Source organism: Archocentrus centrarchus, chromosome 8, assembly GCF_007364275.1.
Source record: "Archocentrus centrarchus isolate MPI-CPG fArcCen1 chromosome 8, fArcCen1, whole genome shotgun sequence".
NCBI classification, from domain to species: Eukaryota; Metazoa; Chordata; class Actinopteri; order Cichliformes; family Cichlidae; genus Archocentrus; species Archocentrus centrarchus.
In genome coordinates, this window is record NC_044353.1 from 25,573,112 (window position 1) to 25,589,377 (window position 16,266).

The 16,266-nt window shown below is 40.2% G+C and overlaps 2 protein-coding genes across 3 annotated transcripts; one reads left to right on the plus strand and one right to left on the minus strand.

Moving 5' to 3' along the window:
• The first annotated feature begins 1,230 nt into the window (after nt 1-1,230).
• Nucleotides 1,231-6,339, plus strand: nudt1 (nudix (nucleoside diphosphate linked moiety X)-type motif 1). The gene is made up of 4 exons (XM_030736371.1): nt 1,231-1,456; nt 1,568-1,724; nt 3,794-3,939; nt 5,857-6,339. The coding sequence occupies exons 2-4, from the start codon at nt 1,573-1,575 to the stop codon at nt 6,027-6,029; spliced, it is 471 nt and encodes a 156-aa protein (XP_030592231.1). The 5' UTR covers nt 1,231-1,456; nt 1,568-1,572; the 3' UTR covers nt 6,030-6,339.
• Nucleotides 6,310-15,366, minus strand: snx8a (sorting nexin 8a). 2 transcript variants are annotated; one of them, XM_030736367.1, is made up of 14 exons: nt 15,150-15,366; nt 14,980-15,051; nt 14,157-14,284; nt 13,309-13,438; nt 12,365-12,555; nt 12,022-12,142; nt 11,234-11,370; nt 11,000-11,080; nt 10,735-10,895; nt 10,415-10,544; nt 10,251-10,319; nt 9,703-9,852; nt 7,764-7,913; nt 6,310-7,453 (listed from the first exon to the last, which is right to left on the minus strand). In XM_030736367.1, exons 2-14 carry the CDS (start codon nt 15,041-15,043, stop codon nt 7,373-7,375), a joined length of 1,593 nt encoding a protein of 530 aa, XP_030592227.1. In that variant the 5' UTR covers nt 15,044-15,051; nt 15,150-15,366; the 3' UTR covers nt 6,310-7,372. The 2 variants fall into 2 exon arrangements, with proteins under 2 accessions (XP_030592227.1, XP_030592228.1); XM_030736368.1 differs by lacking the exon at nt 14,157-14,284 and having other exon boundaries at nt 15,150-15,365.
• Between the last annotated feature and the right edge of the window lie 900 nt (nt 15,367-16,266).

Genomic DNA, 16,266 nt, shown 5'->3' on the forward strand with positions numbered 1-16,266 from the left:
CAGTTGTTCTTAGTGAGGAAATCGTTTTTTATTTGTACAGTGCTGCGCAAACATCTTAAGCCATCCCTCATTTTATTATGTTATGCTTCCAAGGGCCAGACTTTCTTTCAATCTTTAGTCGCCTTGAGCAATAGTTCTCCAGGTTTCTTTGTTTTCCTTTGGGCACTGGTTTCTTTTTTTCACTTATTTTCAGTCCAGTCCTTTTACCTGATCAATTTCTTTTCTTTTCTCAAGTGCCAGGAAAAGGTAATAAGTCCAGGGAGGACACGAAGGAAGTGGTAGAGACCTCACGATGTTTGGGGGGGGGGGGGGGGGGGGGGGGTGCAGTCCATTCTGGACATCCCACAGTACTTTCTCAACATCTGTCAGGCCATCAGCTTCATTCGTCTGCCAAGAGATGAACAGTATCTGAATGAATAGAATGTGGAGTGGTATTATTTTGCAGGATTGCAGCATGTGTGCATATGGTTTAGCATTAATGGTGCCTTCACAGCTGTCCAAGCTACTCATACTATGTGCAGTTATGTACCCCCATACCATCACACCTTTTTTTTTTTTTTTTTTTTTTAACCTGTGTGTTGATTTTTTTTTTAAATCACATGATCCCGAACAACCTAGATACTTTCCAACAAGTGTCTTATCTTATCTTGCAGAGCCCCTGCAGTGATTTCCTCTATAGAATAATGTATGCTTTTAAATGCAGATCTACCCGAGGGCCTGAAAATCACACCTGTTCAGCACTGATCTTTACATACAGACATTTCTCCACATATGGATGGATGGCATAGATGATATGATTTCCAAATTATTTGCAGTTTTTTATGGGAAAACATACTTCAGTGGTTGAGTCTTAAATTCGACCTTTACTCTTCAAAATCTCAGCTTCTCTGGGATGACAGGTTGGCACATGGAAGTTTCATTGGGTCTTTTTAAAGCATTAAAATGTGTTTTGTTGCTCCTGTCCAAAAGTCTCTGTAGCATACAACGTAATATTGGCTTCAGATGGCATCTAATACCATTTTGGGGAATGCATGAATTAAGTCTTGTTGTTATTATTATTAGCAGCCTATATGGTAATAATAGTAGGAGCTGTATAGCTCTATAGCACTTTTCTACTCTGATTGAGCACGCAAAGCGTGATATCTTAAGATAACACGTGCTGTAGTAGTACATTAACCGACCGTGGTTTCTAGTCGAACGGATTTAAACGTAACACATGGACCACGGTTAACCGATCTAGCAAGACAGCGATGGACCCAGTGAACTGAGTCTTAAAGCCATCGTATTCATCCACACTCTTACATATCAGCACATCATGTGACCACGGCTATGCCGCTGAACGCGGGAGTCACTCAACACAACCTGTACTGTTTTTATTGAACAGCTACTTTTTTCTCCGCCCGCTCTTCAGCAAAGTTTCTCTTTTTCAGTACGCTAACACTGTTTAACTTAGCAGGTAATCACGTTAACACAACGGAGCGTGCAGGAGATGCCGCTCAGGCAGGGCAGCACAGTAAAGATGCGTTGTGTTAGTTTAACATCAGATTTATTTGCCTCCCCCACTCAGGTGAGATGTTGAGCTCCAAGCTGCTGACCCTTGTGCTCGTAGTTCAGCCGGGCAGAGTGCTGCTGGGCATGAAGAAGAGGGGCTTTGGAGCTGGAAAGTGGAACGGGTTTGGGGGCAAAGTTCAGCATGGAGAAACTATTGAGGACGCTGCTAGGAGGTAAGTTTAGTTGTTTTCAGCTTTATTAATATTATTACATTTAAGATATTCTGAAATGAAGTAGTCTTAAAAGCAATGGATCATGGCACTGCACCGGGGTGCTTTTTTTGGGAAGCTGATAGGAAGGCAACAGTAACGCAATCAACCACGTGTTACAACCAAGGTATGCAGAAGTGCATCTTTGAACACACAACACACCGAACCTTGGAGCAGATGAGCGACACCAGCAGAAGACCAAATCAGCTGCAACTCTTCTAAGAACAGAAAGCCGAGGCTACAAGTCGCATGCGCTCACCAAAATCGGACCATAGAAGATCAATTTTCACTGCGACATTCAGATCATGGGATCAGAATTTGGTGTAAACAGCATGAAAGCATGTACTCAAATTGCCTCCACAGTCAGCAGATCTCAATCCAGTAGAGCGCTTTGAGGATGTGGTGAAAAGAGATCAGCAACTGTGTGATGCTATCACATCAACATGGACCAAAATCTCTGAGGAATGTTTCCAGCACTGTGTAGAATCGATGCCACTAAGAAGACAATTTTGAAGGCATAATGGGGTCCAACCCAGTACTGGCGAGGTGTAAATAATAAAGTGGTTGGTGTATGTGTGTATACATATGCACACACAAAATTTCTACAAACACAAAGGATCTTTTAGCAGCTATGTTTTCTTATACATTTTCGAATCACTTTAGGGAGAAACAAAAGTGCAATTTAACAAATTTCATAGTGCATATTATCGCATCAAAGCCTTGCATGATATGTGCCATGGTACATGCTGTTGCAGCTTTAATGTGTGCCAGTAAAAACATATCACAAAATATAATAGTGTGTTCTGTGTTTTAAGGCCAAACTCTGTGTGCATTTATATGGAACAGCAAGGTAAAGATGGTGTGTAAGGGTAAGGAGAGGACAGAAAAAATGGAGTTGTTTGAATGTTTTTTTTTTTTTTTTTTCCAGTACTTTGTAAGTGTGAGGGGAAAAAACACATTAACATGGAGTCTGGACAATCTGTGATTAGACATCTGCAGGAAATTTGCTCCAAAGCAAAGGAAGGAAACCCCCAAAAAGCTATCAAGCCCGTTCTCAAGCTGTTTTCTCTCAAACATGTAGAGAGACCAGCTTTGTGCTCAGGATATTTGGAATGCTAATAAATGCGATGGATCTAAAGACTGTGGTAGACACACTTGATCCTTCTTGTTGTAGACAGGTAAGGACAATACTGAAAATTGTCTTCAGTCTCTCCATTTAATAAATCCTAGTCTATGAAAATACAAATATTTATTTGCATTTCTTCCACATCAGTTTCAGGCTTCAGAACACACCAAACACACCTGTTTAAGTTGCCTTTTGGACCTGAAGTGGCTCTCAAAACTTTCAAAAATTTAAGCAGAAAAAATTTTTACTTACCATGCTAGTAATTTTTTAGCACTTTATTTATTTATTTTTTTACAGTGGAATATGGCTCAGCTTTCATCAGTTGCATCAGCACCGTGGGGGGAATTTTGCATCTCTAATGACAGACCACAGACCACATTATTCCTGACATGTCATTCTCGGGCATGTGAGGTTTAATTTTCATTTTTCAGTACCTCTCCCACCTCTTTGTACTTTTATTTGTGCAGGTACCAGAGCACAGTGGTGACACCTGTTTGCACATTTAACTTGTGGTTCATTTTGAAGTTAATGCAACCACTTTCATGGTGACAAGTTTGCTCTGATTAGAATTAACCCCATTATGCAAAATGCAAATATTTTTATTGTGTCTTGGAGGTTAAAAAAAGTACTGGTGCAGTTTTCAACAACGCTTTGACCCCGATCTCAAAGTTCAGCCTACAAGCTCTTATCCAGACCTTTCACTCACATCCCACATTATTTTTGTTTTATAATCTTAAAATGTTTTGTGTGAGGGTAAATCAGCCACCCTGAAATAGTCTGTGTCCTCGAACCTCTGATATTATTACTTTGCCATTTTTAGTTGCTTTTAGTGTCAGTGTGACGTCTGCTGTGAGCTTATTTTTAAGACTCACGTATTTAAACATTTATTTGATGCTTTCCCTTTTAGAGAACTGCAAGAAGAAAGTGGTCTCACGGTGGATGCACTCCAGAAGATCGGAAATATCAAATTTGAATTTGTGGGAGAAACGCAGTTGCTTGATGTCCATATTTTCAGAGCTGACGCATATAATGGAGAACCAACAGAATCAGATGGTATGATGTCCACTGCACCCCAGTGAAGTATGAAGAAATGAAGTGATGTTTTAGTTTGATAAAAATGATGTTTTTGAAATAATAACATGGGTTCTATGCAGGGCTTAGGAAAGCAAGAACAGGGGTGAAGTGCGAACACCTTGTAGCTGTTGTTAGCAGCCTAGCTGCTGCATGCATGCATTCATTCATTGTGATATTTCTTAATTGAAATAAGAGTAGATGGGCTTAGAGAGGTGAGGCTTAAAATTCAAATGCTGTCAAGAATAATATCAAGACTGTTGGTAGATGTTTTGATGTCACAGGGTCGATGTAGCGACTGACCTCCTTAGAGAAGCTGTCAGACCTGAACACACGGACCTCAGTTTTGCCAATTTTGAGATGGAAGAAATTTAAAGACACTGAGTTGGTAATGGTAGTGAAAAAAAAATCACTGAGGTGAGCAGGGCTTTTAAGGTTATTAGGTGTAATAGGAAAGCATAGCTGCATATCATCAGCTTAGCAACTGTAAGACATAAGAAATATGAAATCTCCAAACCATAAAATATGTAATGAAAGTAGAATCGGTCCAAGGGTGGAGCTTTGAGGGACGCCACACAGGAAAGGAGCAGATGAAGATCTACAGTCGATACTGTATATCTTACTGTCAAACCTGAATTATGAAAGCCATTTGAGAGCAATGCTAGAAATACCAACCCAGATCAATAACATGTTAATTAGTATGGTATGGCCGCAGTATCAAAAGCTGCAGATAAATCAAAAGAATTAAAATAGAGGGTTCACGTTTATCAGAGTACACCGGAACGACATTTGTAAATTTGACCAAAGCGGATTAAGGGCTGTGAATTTGATGGGAGCTAGACTAGAAGTCATCACAGATATCATGTCCCTCAACCAGATGAAAAAGATTTTTGAATTGTTTTAGAAATGAGAAGTTTGGAAATGGGTCTGTAATCGCCTAAAACTGCAGTTATGTTGGACTGTGTCTGAACATTTGACTGTTTGGTATGAGACACACAGAAATAGAAGCAAGTAGTGTATATTTGTGAAGTGGGAAGAGAAAAATCTATAATTGTGCTCTCAGTAGTAAAAGACTGTAAATAAACAAAGAAGAGTTGATGCCCTTAGCAAGAAGAATTTGCAAGGATGTCTTTCCAGGCAATTTAGCCAAGGTCAGCAGGGTGAAGTCTGGAGGCGCTCAGCAAACCTCAGCTCCTCGAGCATTCAGGCATTAGCAGCAACTAAAGAGTCTGGAGGGTAAGAGAAGTCAAATAGCCACGAGGCGAAGAGATAAGTGGGGGCGAAAAGCTTAACTGAAATGTGGTACAGTTAAGGAATATTGCATAATGTGGTTTTAACACCGATTTTACAAGACAGAAATCAAATGGTTGAAAAATACTCGTAATCAGTCAGGGGACTGAATAAGTATGAGGTTTGTTGAGTCATGAGCATTCTGGCCAAGTGACTTCATGTGAAAAATATTTCTAGCTCTCAGACTGCGAAGCTTCTTTTTAGCTTAAGACCGAATGAATGAAGATGGAGTTTGTCCCTCGTCTTTGACTAGAAAGACATGCTTGAGAGTGATTTTAATGATTTCAGTGTACTCTTACGAGCATTTTTAAGACACTTCCATAACATCACAGTGTTTAATTTTAACAGTTTCATATATAATAGTTTTCCTTTGTAAGCAGATAAAGCAGGAAATGAGTTAAAGAGTTATCTGCATTGCAGTAATTGATGTCTGTTGTCTACTTAGAATTGAAGTCCTAAAGCGACATGAATTGATTTATTAATGATTCTCTTTATACACTGGACAGTAACCAAGAAATGGCACCAAAATGACAGCGATAAGGCAGATGATAAAATGGGTTTTTTTTCCATTCTCGGGAGGTCTAATTATTTTCTTCTTTTGTTTTCTAGAAATGAGGCCGCAGTGGTTCGAAAGTGACAAAATTCCTTTCAGTCAGATGTGGGCTGATGACATACTGTGGTTCCCATTGATGCTGCAGAAGAAGAAATTTGTTGGATACTTCAAGTTTCAGGGTCACGACGTGATCCTCAGCCACACGCTGGAAGAAGTGGAGGAGCTCTGAAGGGAAATAACCCGGCTATTACTGATGGCATTTACATCAGGGAGCAATATAAAAACTCAAGTCTTCTGAAAATTGATAATTGCACTGTTCCTTCACTGTTACGGTTATTGTGTCATTATCTGGGAGGAAACGAGAATACCCTGTGGACTAAACAGAATTATGTTTTCTGTATATGCGGCGTATTTACATGTTTTATAACTGTAACATAACTAGAAACCTTATTTTCTTTCCAGGTTTTCCCCGTGTGACTCAAAGCAGCACTACACTGAAAGAAAACATCCATTTTTCACATTTTATTTTGAGAATAACCGATTCAGCGTAATTCAGGAAGCATCTCGTCAGTAAAATATTCACAGTTTATGCAGTTCTGAATTCAATAGGTTTCATATTCTGTGCAGCTTGTTCCAAAAATTAAGGCGATTTCATGCTGTATGTACAGTGTTGGAGTTCCTCCATAAAATACAAAAAGTAGAAAAACAGTATGTGAAAGAAATCTAGACTGCGTTTGTCCTGATAATAAATGATGTGTTGGGCGAAGAAATAAAGGTGATGAATGTTAAACTGTAGCTATGCATGAGACCTGCTTTTATTTACAGCAAAGGAGTGTATTTAGGCAACTTTGTCTTTGGTAGTAATTCAGTAGCTTATAGTGTTATTATTGACATATTATGCCACTAGTGCCAGACATTATTCTTTCATAGATCTTAATTCTGCCCTTCATATTATCTTACATTTTAAGTTTCAGACGTTTGAAATAGCTTATAAAATAAAACAAAACTGGGGGTTGTACAAATAATTCAGGAAACTTGATGTAAATAATAACAAAAAGCAGGAATAGAACAAAAAAAAAAATCAAGTATACTGCTATACATCCTTACAAACTAAAACCTGTAAAACAAACTGATACACTGTTACTCAGCAAGAACAGTAAGATTTTAAATAATCCTCTCTTTGAATAAAGTTAAATTTTTCTGCTTGTTTCAACTATTTTAGTGTGGAAAACTTCTTACTTACAGGTGCTTTAACTAATCAGGCAGAATGCAGAACTTGATTCACCGGTCTTGCATCCCTTGTAAAATAACGCTTCAGAGAGTTTTCCTGGCATATTCAAATAATAAAAAAAAGTTAATGGTGAAGTGAACTTTACATCGAAGCAGAGCATAAAGTGATTTATGAGCCTGCTGTCCCTTGCAGGTGATACGGGCAAAGATCAGACATAACGTATCAAATCTCTAACTGGAAAAGCTGAGCTCTCTCTCCTGTGGCTCACAGAGCTTTTTATTTTCCAGTTTGCAATCCTCGGTGCCCGTTTTTCTCTTCAGCATCTCGTGTACATTTAGGCTTCAGAAGGAGTGTTTCAATCCGTTGTTGCCACCAAAGAGACACCCAAGCTTCGGCTGCAATTCATTCCAAACATCCCCCATCTGGAAAGAAAAGAAACATTTCATTTGTTTTTATAAAGTTTGAAAACCAAAATAGCACACACTGCAGTATATACAGCACAGGATATATTGGTTTCCCACTGAAACGGAGAACTCAGAATGAAGGGTCAGAAGGAAGTATTGAACCCATGTTTTCCTTCATTTCAAACCCCGGATGAAAAACAAGGCCTGTCTGCTTAGTTATACCATCCATCAAAATTAGTAGCCAATTTAAACCTGGTTTGACCCTCCTGGAGTGGTGTCGACATAAAGGCGGATTTGTGTAAATATTATTTTCACAAAACCATCTCACCTCTCTGTGTCCTTGGACCTGGGAGTTAACGAAAGCTCCAAGAATGTGGGAGGTGATCGGAAGGTAGGTGAAGATAAGCTGTGTCTCTTGATGGAGGCAGAACAGGGAGAAGTAGTTCCGCAGCTCCATGGTCTGGATGGCATTTTCTTGCTATTATTAGAATAAAAACACAGGGAGTCATTACCACTTATTAAAAGATGAAAATATTTTTTGGAATAAAAACACTTTATATGGAGAAAGCTTCCTGTAATTTCACAGTAATGGGGCAAAATAATAGCACAAAAAGTGAAGAAATTTGAGTTTGGTTAATTATTTCTTTGTTGTAGCAATGCTTCTGGGCAATAAATCTTATACCATCGGAAAGCCTGTTTATTTCCCCTTAAATGGAGCCACTTTTGTAAGGAAAATGCTTTTGTGGGTTGAGCAGCAGAGTTGAGTATGTGGAACGCACACATGAAAAACTTGCCAGATCTTCTCTGCCAGTGCCGAACAGCTTGACTCTTGTTTGGTCTCATTTATTGGATTGGATGATTGAGGTCTAAAGACATACTGACAATTTAGCAATTTATTCGTTTAACCAACAGGGACCCCAGTAGCATGTTGAGGAACCACCTCCTCCTCATGCTGGTCACACTGCTGTGGGATGGGAGCCTATTCTTCAACCAGAATTTGTTGCAAGTCAGCCAATGTGGTTGTGTTGGTCACTCTGGCACAAACAGCACGCCCACGCTGATCCCACAAGTGTTCAGTGGGGTTGAGGTGAGGACTGCAGGGAGGCCAACCCAGCCTCTCCGCTCCCAAATTCTGGAGGTAGTCTGATAAATCCCACTCTGTGGGGGCCAGCAAGCATTGTCATCTTGGAGGACAGAGTTTGGTCCCAGACTGTGGAGATTGCCACTGGTTGCAGAATCTCAACTTGATATCTTTCTGCACTGAGATTGCCTCCAGTGATGACAAGCCTGACTGTCAGCACATGGAGTACCAGCAGCTCAAAACAAGAGTCAGTGGCAGAATAAGCTGTTTGGCCCCTGCAGAGAAGATTTGTCAAGTTTTTCATGGGCGCAACCCACAAATGCATTTTTTGCTTACAAATGTGGCACCATACTCCGAACTGATAGGAAGGCAACAGTAACTCAACTAACCACTTGTTAGAACTAAAGAATGCAGACGAACATCTCTGAACACACAGCACATCAAAGCTTGAAGGCTACAATAGCAGAAAACCACAGCAGGTCCACACCTGTCAGCTAAGAACAGGGAAACTAAGGCTGGAATTCACACAGTCTCACCAAAACTGGAAAACTGGTCTGATGAGTCTTAATTTGACATTCAGCTGGTAGGGTCAGAATTTGGTGTAAACAACACGAAAGCATGGATCCATTTGCCTTGTATCAGTGGTTCAGGCTTGTGGTGGTGATATAATAGAGTATGAGATATTTTCTTTGCATTTAGTTCTGACTGAGCATCATTTAACACTACAGTCTATCTGAGTACTGTTGAGGATGTCCGTCCCTTTATGACCACACTCTACCCATCTTCAGACAGATGCTTCCTGCAGGATATCACACCATGTCACAAAGCTCAAACTGGTTTATTGAACATGACAATGAGTTCACGGTACTCAAATTGCCTCCGCAATCACCAGATCTCAATCCAACAGAGCACCTTTGGGATATGGTGGAACGGCAGATTCGCATCATGGATGCGCAGCTGACAAATTTGCAGCAAATGTGTGATGTTGTCGTGTCAACAATGACCAAACCCTCTGAGGAATGTTTCCAGCACCTTTCAGAAGCAGCTCTGAAAGCAAAAGTTGATCCGAACAGTGCTAAGAAGTACATTACTAGTATATGAATGCCAGCCATTGCAGAATTTTACTTTTAAAGCAATAAATGAGTTAAACAAAGAGGCCTAAAAAAAGAGAAACGGAAATTTTCACCTGAACAATTCGTGATTCCAGCTGCTCCACAGATGCCTGCTCTTTGGGCTGCACAGTGGCGCTCATCATCTGCCTTTTCATCACACTGTACTTGTGCAGTGCTTTCTGGTGCTCGTGGAGCACGCCCTTCTCATGCCGCTCACAGAGATCCTAGGAAAACAGAGTATTTTTTATTTGACTCAACCTCTTAGGGAAACATAACAGCCAGGGGTGACAGCAGAACTTAATGCAGAAATGTGCATATTTTTTTGATTAATAGATTTGATAGAAGCTGTGGAAAATGCCTTATTAAGCCACCAGCTGCCTAGTAAAAAATCAAAAATTCCACCCACAAATAAAAACTGCATTTTCAAAAGAAGTGAGGTTAAAATAATCCATTGTATAATATTCTGAATTTGGTTACTAAATGAACCCGAATTTAAATATAGAGCTCCTTGTTGTGTTTCTATCAGAAAACAGCAGGCAAAAACAAAAGCAACTGCCACAAAAGGTTAAGGATCCCCCAAAGGTGCACTGAAAAGCAAGAACCAAAAGTGAAACTCACTCACCCTGTACGACTGCAGCAAATCCAGGAAAAGATTCAATTTTTCCACAACATCATCTTCTTCTCGTCTGCCCTGTGGACATTAACAAAACAACATTTATTACCCAGTGCCAGTTTTGGACAAACACAGCAGAGCAGGTGGTGAAGACGAAAGGCTGAGGGCTATACCTGCTGAGCAGCTTTGTCAGACAGCACAGTGAGCTCCACAGAAAGGCTCTTCAGAGACTGACGCAGGGTCCCCCAGGTGCTTTGTGAAGAGGCCAAGGAGGGAAGAGGCGAAGCATCTGAGCCCAGCGCACTGCAGAAAAACGACAATATTACAGAGGGAGAAAGTAATATCGCAGTGTGCTGGCTGCCAAACTCATTTCAAGTTAACAACCAGGAAGAGAGTCACAGATAACACCGAGGATTTGAATCTTATTACCAAAACCTCCAATACCTGCGGATACTAGAGAAAGATTAACTTCATAACCGTATTAATAAAATACCTGAGCTCTTTGCCAAACATGAGGAGATCAGATGCATTCTCCTTTGAGCGCTCTGCCATTTTCTCAGCTCTGTCCCGCAGCTTCTGGAAGCTGTTGTGGATATTTCTAATCAGCTCTCTGCTCGTCGAAAACTGAGCCTGAATGTCAGCTGGGAGATATTCCTACAAAACAAGTCAGGCAAAGCTCTTTTGTGCCGTGTGAATCTTTAAAAGCGGACGATTCTTTAAGAGTAAAGTACAGCTGGAGTCATCAAACACGCGCAAACCTTCGCCTGAGTTGCGACTCTGTTAGTCATGAACTCGTCACCTGTTTTCTTGCAAGTGTCACGCAGCTTAGTCTGAACATCCTGTTCGGGAAGAGGGGTGAGAAGTTGACGGTTGGAAAAAGAAAAGACAGCGATTAGCTTAAACAGGATGCATTACACTGTCACTCATGATAATGCTTACTGTGCAACAGCCAGCACAAAAGAAACAGGGAGTAAGTTAAGGAAACGACATACAGAGCCGCTGAAGGTGAGGAAGGTCTTGACCAGCTCATCCTCTGAGAAGAAGGGATGCCGAGCCACCAAGTTAATAAATCTGCCGAGAGCACGTCTTCTCCCCTCAATGAATTCCCGCTCAGAGACAGAGGTCAGGACTGTGGAGAGATACAGCGGAAAACAAAAGCAATGAGCAGTTTGACCAGGGGTGTTAGTGCCAAATGAGGGGCTGTGGGGTGTAAAAGGGGCAAACTTTATCCTAAACTTGAAGTCTATGTCAACTTATTTAACAAAACATTAATGGAGAACTCCAGCAAATTTATGTATCAAAGTCAAATTCATATTGATCCCCAATGGTATGCATTTGACTTGGTGGAAAAAAAAAGGCATCAATGGCAGGATGGTGGATTTACTCATGATGGTGCATTTTTGAAATATTCTGCACTTGATTAAAACTTAACTGAGACAGTATCTAACCAAGTGCATATGAATCTACATAAAGAGGAAACAGCCGGATTTTTACGCATCACTGCTTTCTTTGTTTTTTTTTTTCCCTTCACCAGGCAAATCCTTTTAATAAACTACAACAGCTGTGTTTAAACCCTGCCAGATTACATTTAAACATTTATTCTTTATCTACCAAAAATGATTGGCTAGACATTTACATGTTTGTCAACCATTCTGTGGAGAATATTGACCCAAATAAACTCAAAACAGATGTGAAGTCATAAATGGGTTAAAAAAAAAAAAAATCTATAATAATAAAATAGGGAAACAAAAAGTTACATAGTTCACACAGCCTGACGTACCTCCCTTTAACATCCTTTTAGGTGGCATCGCTGGCACCACTCTGTAGGCAAATCTCTGAAGCAAAACCTCATGGAAGACGTCAAAGTCACTATAACGACGGTAAACCGAAATTTTATAACGCTAAAAAAAAAGAAAAGAAAGAACACTTTTAAGAAAGAGAGCAAAAGGATGCTTCACATAGTACTTTCCTTTATGATGACTGCACCTTTACTTGCCAAAAGCCATATAGTTAATGAAGTACATTATCTAAATATAGATCCAGAGGCAGAAGCAAAGTTTGTAGCTTTTTCGACCATTATAACACATATATTTATGCGTATCAGGTTTTATGTGGTGCCTTGCCTGGCTGGTGACCTGGTACTCCACATGTTTGAGGAACAGGCCTTTCTTCTCGGGAATGAGCTCCACCTGGACCATGTCTCTCGCCAGAAGCTCGTCCAGCGTCTGCGACATTGTCAGTACGTCCTCCTGAGCCGGCTTCATCCTCAGTGCGCTCAGGTCCCTCGGCTCCCCAAGCTGAGGTTTCGGTAACTCTGTCGAGCACACAGCAAGAACTGAAATCTAATATTTGTTTTCCGTGATTGAATCAATGGAGCTAGACTGACACGGATTTCCCAACTGTGAGGAATGTTGATGTTAAAACCACTTTTCTGTTATTTTTTTTTTCTCAACAGATGACTACGTGTTTCACTGTGTTTGTCTCCTGCTGGCACAGTATTGTGCATAGTATTCATGTGATCTGGTTTTCATTTCTTCCAGGACATTCCAGGAAGGACATGAATTGAATGCAATGTACTGCCACAGAGAAGGAAGTGGCATCCAGCAAGCTGCCATACTGGCCACACCTGAAATAACAGAGAGGGCTTTAAATAATCACAGAAGGTCAGGGATGGCTCTAACTCAAGCCAGCATAATGGCTACCTCTATGAAAACCATGAAGCGTCCCCCCCTTATCATCTTCCCACTGTGGGACAAGTGAAAGAATGCAACACGTAAACAGCACAGGCTTCCCTACCAAAATAAAATCAAACTAAATTAAGCCAAATGAGGCCGAATAAAATGAAAATGTTTTGAGTGGGTATTTTCCAGTGTAAATCTCTCATTTAAAAAAAAAATCTATTGAAAAGTTAAACCTTGCATATACATGGTTTAATGAAAGAGTGACTTTTGCAAATGAATTATCCTAACAGTAGAGGAAAAGCTGACGTTGCCTTTTTACACACTGAAGAATTTCCAAACTACTCATTAAGCAAAACATTTACTACACTGCTGTCACTGTCCCCTACCTTGTATGCAGTTCTCCAAGAGTTTAGGGCTTGGTTGCTTTCCCTGCTGAGCAAAGGCAATCAAAGCGAGCGCTTTATAGAGTGACAGTTTGCTCAGGAATCCATCGGTGGAGTCAACATGCTCAGCAATCTGAAAAGAACAACAACAATATGGCCTCAAGGTCACAGTTGCACAGTCTGACAACCAAACTCGAGTGTGGTTTGCATTCCTTTTTTGCACAAAGTGCTCAGCAGACACAAAGGGAATGATATGCAAAAATGGGAAATTTTTTAAAATTTTCTTTGAGCTGAAACCTTCTGCGGACACTGTACCTTCAGGGGAATTTCATACTGTTGGTGTGTCGTATATCTCGGCATTAATGCAAAAGCATAAGACACACCGCTACTTATTCAATGCCTGCATTCCAACCAAAAAAAAAGCATGTCTTTATCTATTCTATCTTTCCTAACAATAATTCACAAAGCACGCCTTATCAAAATTAAAGTGAACAACTGAGCAACAATGTAGCATATCAGACTGTTTAATTTATTAAATTGCCTCTTTGACTAAAGGCTTCAATGCACCAGTCTGTAATCATTTTCTGTCCCAGCCTCATGTCACTTTAAAACTGTGAGTGCATGTGACACATTGGCAAAATGTGAGTATAAAAAGAATGGGGATGTGGTCAGTGGGATATCCCTCCATTATTTCAATTCAGTGTTGGCTGGAAAGTCCATTATAATGGGCTGCTTTGGGCCAAATGTGTCGCTTTTAGTTAAGAAGTAAAAGTGACACTTAATTTAATACTAGACATATCTATGAAGCACTGCCTGTTGCAGCGTGAATGCTTTAAGTGTGGACCCCGCACCTGGTTTAAAACCACCTTGGAGAGATCGGTCCTTTGGAGCAGCCGCTGAAAAACCTCAACCTGCACTCTCTCATCTGTCCTACAGCGGATGGCCTCATACACTTCCCTGTAATAGGCAGGAACTGAGCCTAAAAGAGGAACAACACCTACATAGCATCAAAACTCCCCAAATATGAGACATATTGCATCATTATAATAAAGTGGTATCTAGTACAGGGGTCATGATAACCTAACCACATTTTATGAGAATACTCACTTTATTTCCTATCTTATGATTTTACATTATCCCAACACAGATTATAGGCTGCTGTGTTCCCTTTAATCTTTAAAGGTGCCCCAAAAATGAGACAAAACTTTGTAACGGATTATTTTAAACAACCTCATCAGAGTTGCATGGAAGCGTGGAGCAGATAAGACGAAGACAGCTCAGGTCATACCACTACAGGTTTTCCAGTGCGCAAGTGAAGGTTTTCCACACGGACGACAAAACAGTATCCAAACTAAGAAGCCCTAATTCACCGCTTACATAACCTTTAACAGTAGAAATCATGGGGACTGTAACTTATCTGGTCTCAAGAAAACATCGACAGGTGAGATAAACCCCATGTGACGGCTTTTCAAACGGAGCAAATTCATTCCGATCACAGTGTGCCCTAAAAGCTCTCAGCGATTTTTGCTCGCACGAATATTAACACTTTAAAAAAAAACAAAGAAAGAAAGAAAAACTTTCCCGACACTGCGACGCCACGCAAAATAAGTAAACGTGATTTGGAAATTATCTGGAGATACTGTCTTAAACTGTAAGAAGTTTTTGGCACTGTACCTTCACTGATCTCTCCTGCCATGGTTGAGTCGAGCCTGTCATGTGAGAACGAGAGCACCTCCATGTGATTTCCTGCAGAAAAGAAAAAGCAAGTAATTTATTTCTTAAAGTTGCAGCGAGCGCTGACTAAAGTCCGAGGCCGGAGATGAGTAATACAAGGTGACACTTACATCCACAGTTAAGCACTGATTGTGGCATTAAACTGTATTAATCCAAACGCGAAAAGGGGGTTTTTGAGGTGTGAAGAAGCGCAAGTGTTGTGTTTATGAAGCTCCTGTGTGTGTGTGAGGCAGCAGAAATGCATCAAACAATGCCGTCAACATTTCGTCAAACTCATCTTGGAAAAAAAATAGTCTTCGAGAGCTATTTATTTCCTGGTTTCACTTGTGCAGTTTAATTTGGTTTATTTCTCTGTTCCTCATTCTTCAACCTTGCCCTCATGAGTAATGTTGCCTTCACGTACTCCTAGTACATTTTACCTTTTTTTATTATTGTAAATTAACGTAAACATAGCAAATATTACATTTAATTGTTATAGTGCATTTCATATTTGCAGAATGTAAAAAAAAAAAAAAACAAGACGCAGAGGTAGAGAGTTTAATTTACTTAATCACGGTTGCTGTATAAATACATCGTTTTTTTTCGGCAACATTTTTTTTAGCAGTTAATATCAACAATAAAACAGAAGCACGCTCAGCTTATCAATACACACTGTTATCTACAGTGCTGTGAAAAACTCTCGAGCCACATCTCATTCCTTTATATTTTGATAGGAAAATAGGAAACAGGTGCAGTGATTTATTGAAAATACAGCATATAAGTCAAAAACAGTTTGTACTCTTCTAACGAGCTTGAAAGTCAAGGTTTGGCATGACCACCTATGTTCTTCAGCACAGCCTGAACTGTCTTAGGCAAAGTTTCTTGTCATTTCTTCTTCGTAGTTTTCAGGAATAGTTCTCCAGGCTTCTTAAAGGACATTTAAAGCTCTTCTTTGGCTGTTTGCTGCCTTTTGTTTTGTTCTCTGTCAATATTATCTGGGCTCTGGAGAGGCCAGTCCATGCCTGATAGTGTTCTATTGTGTGTTTTTCTATCCAGGTATGCTTTTACTGCACTGGCAGTGTGTTTGGGCTCATTCTTATGCTGAAAAATGAAGCTGTTGCAGGCAATTTCCAGATAGTGCTGCAGGATGGATCAAAATGTGACCGTACTTTTTTGTGTTCATAATTCCATCAAGGTCTTGTGTAATTTGGTACAGCCCAGCCTTTTCTCCTTGTTTCCATTCCTTAA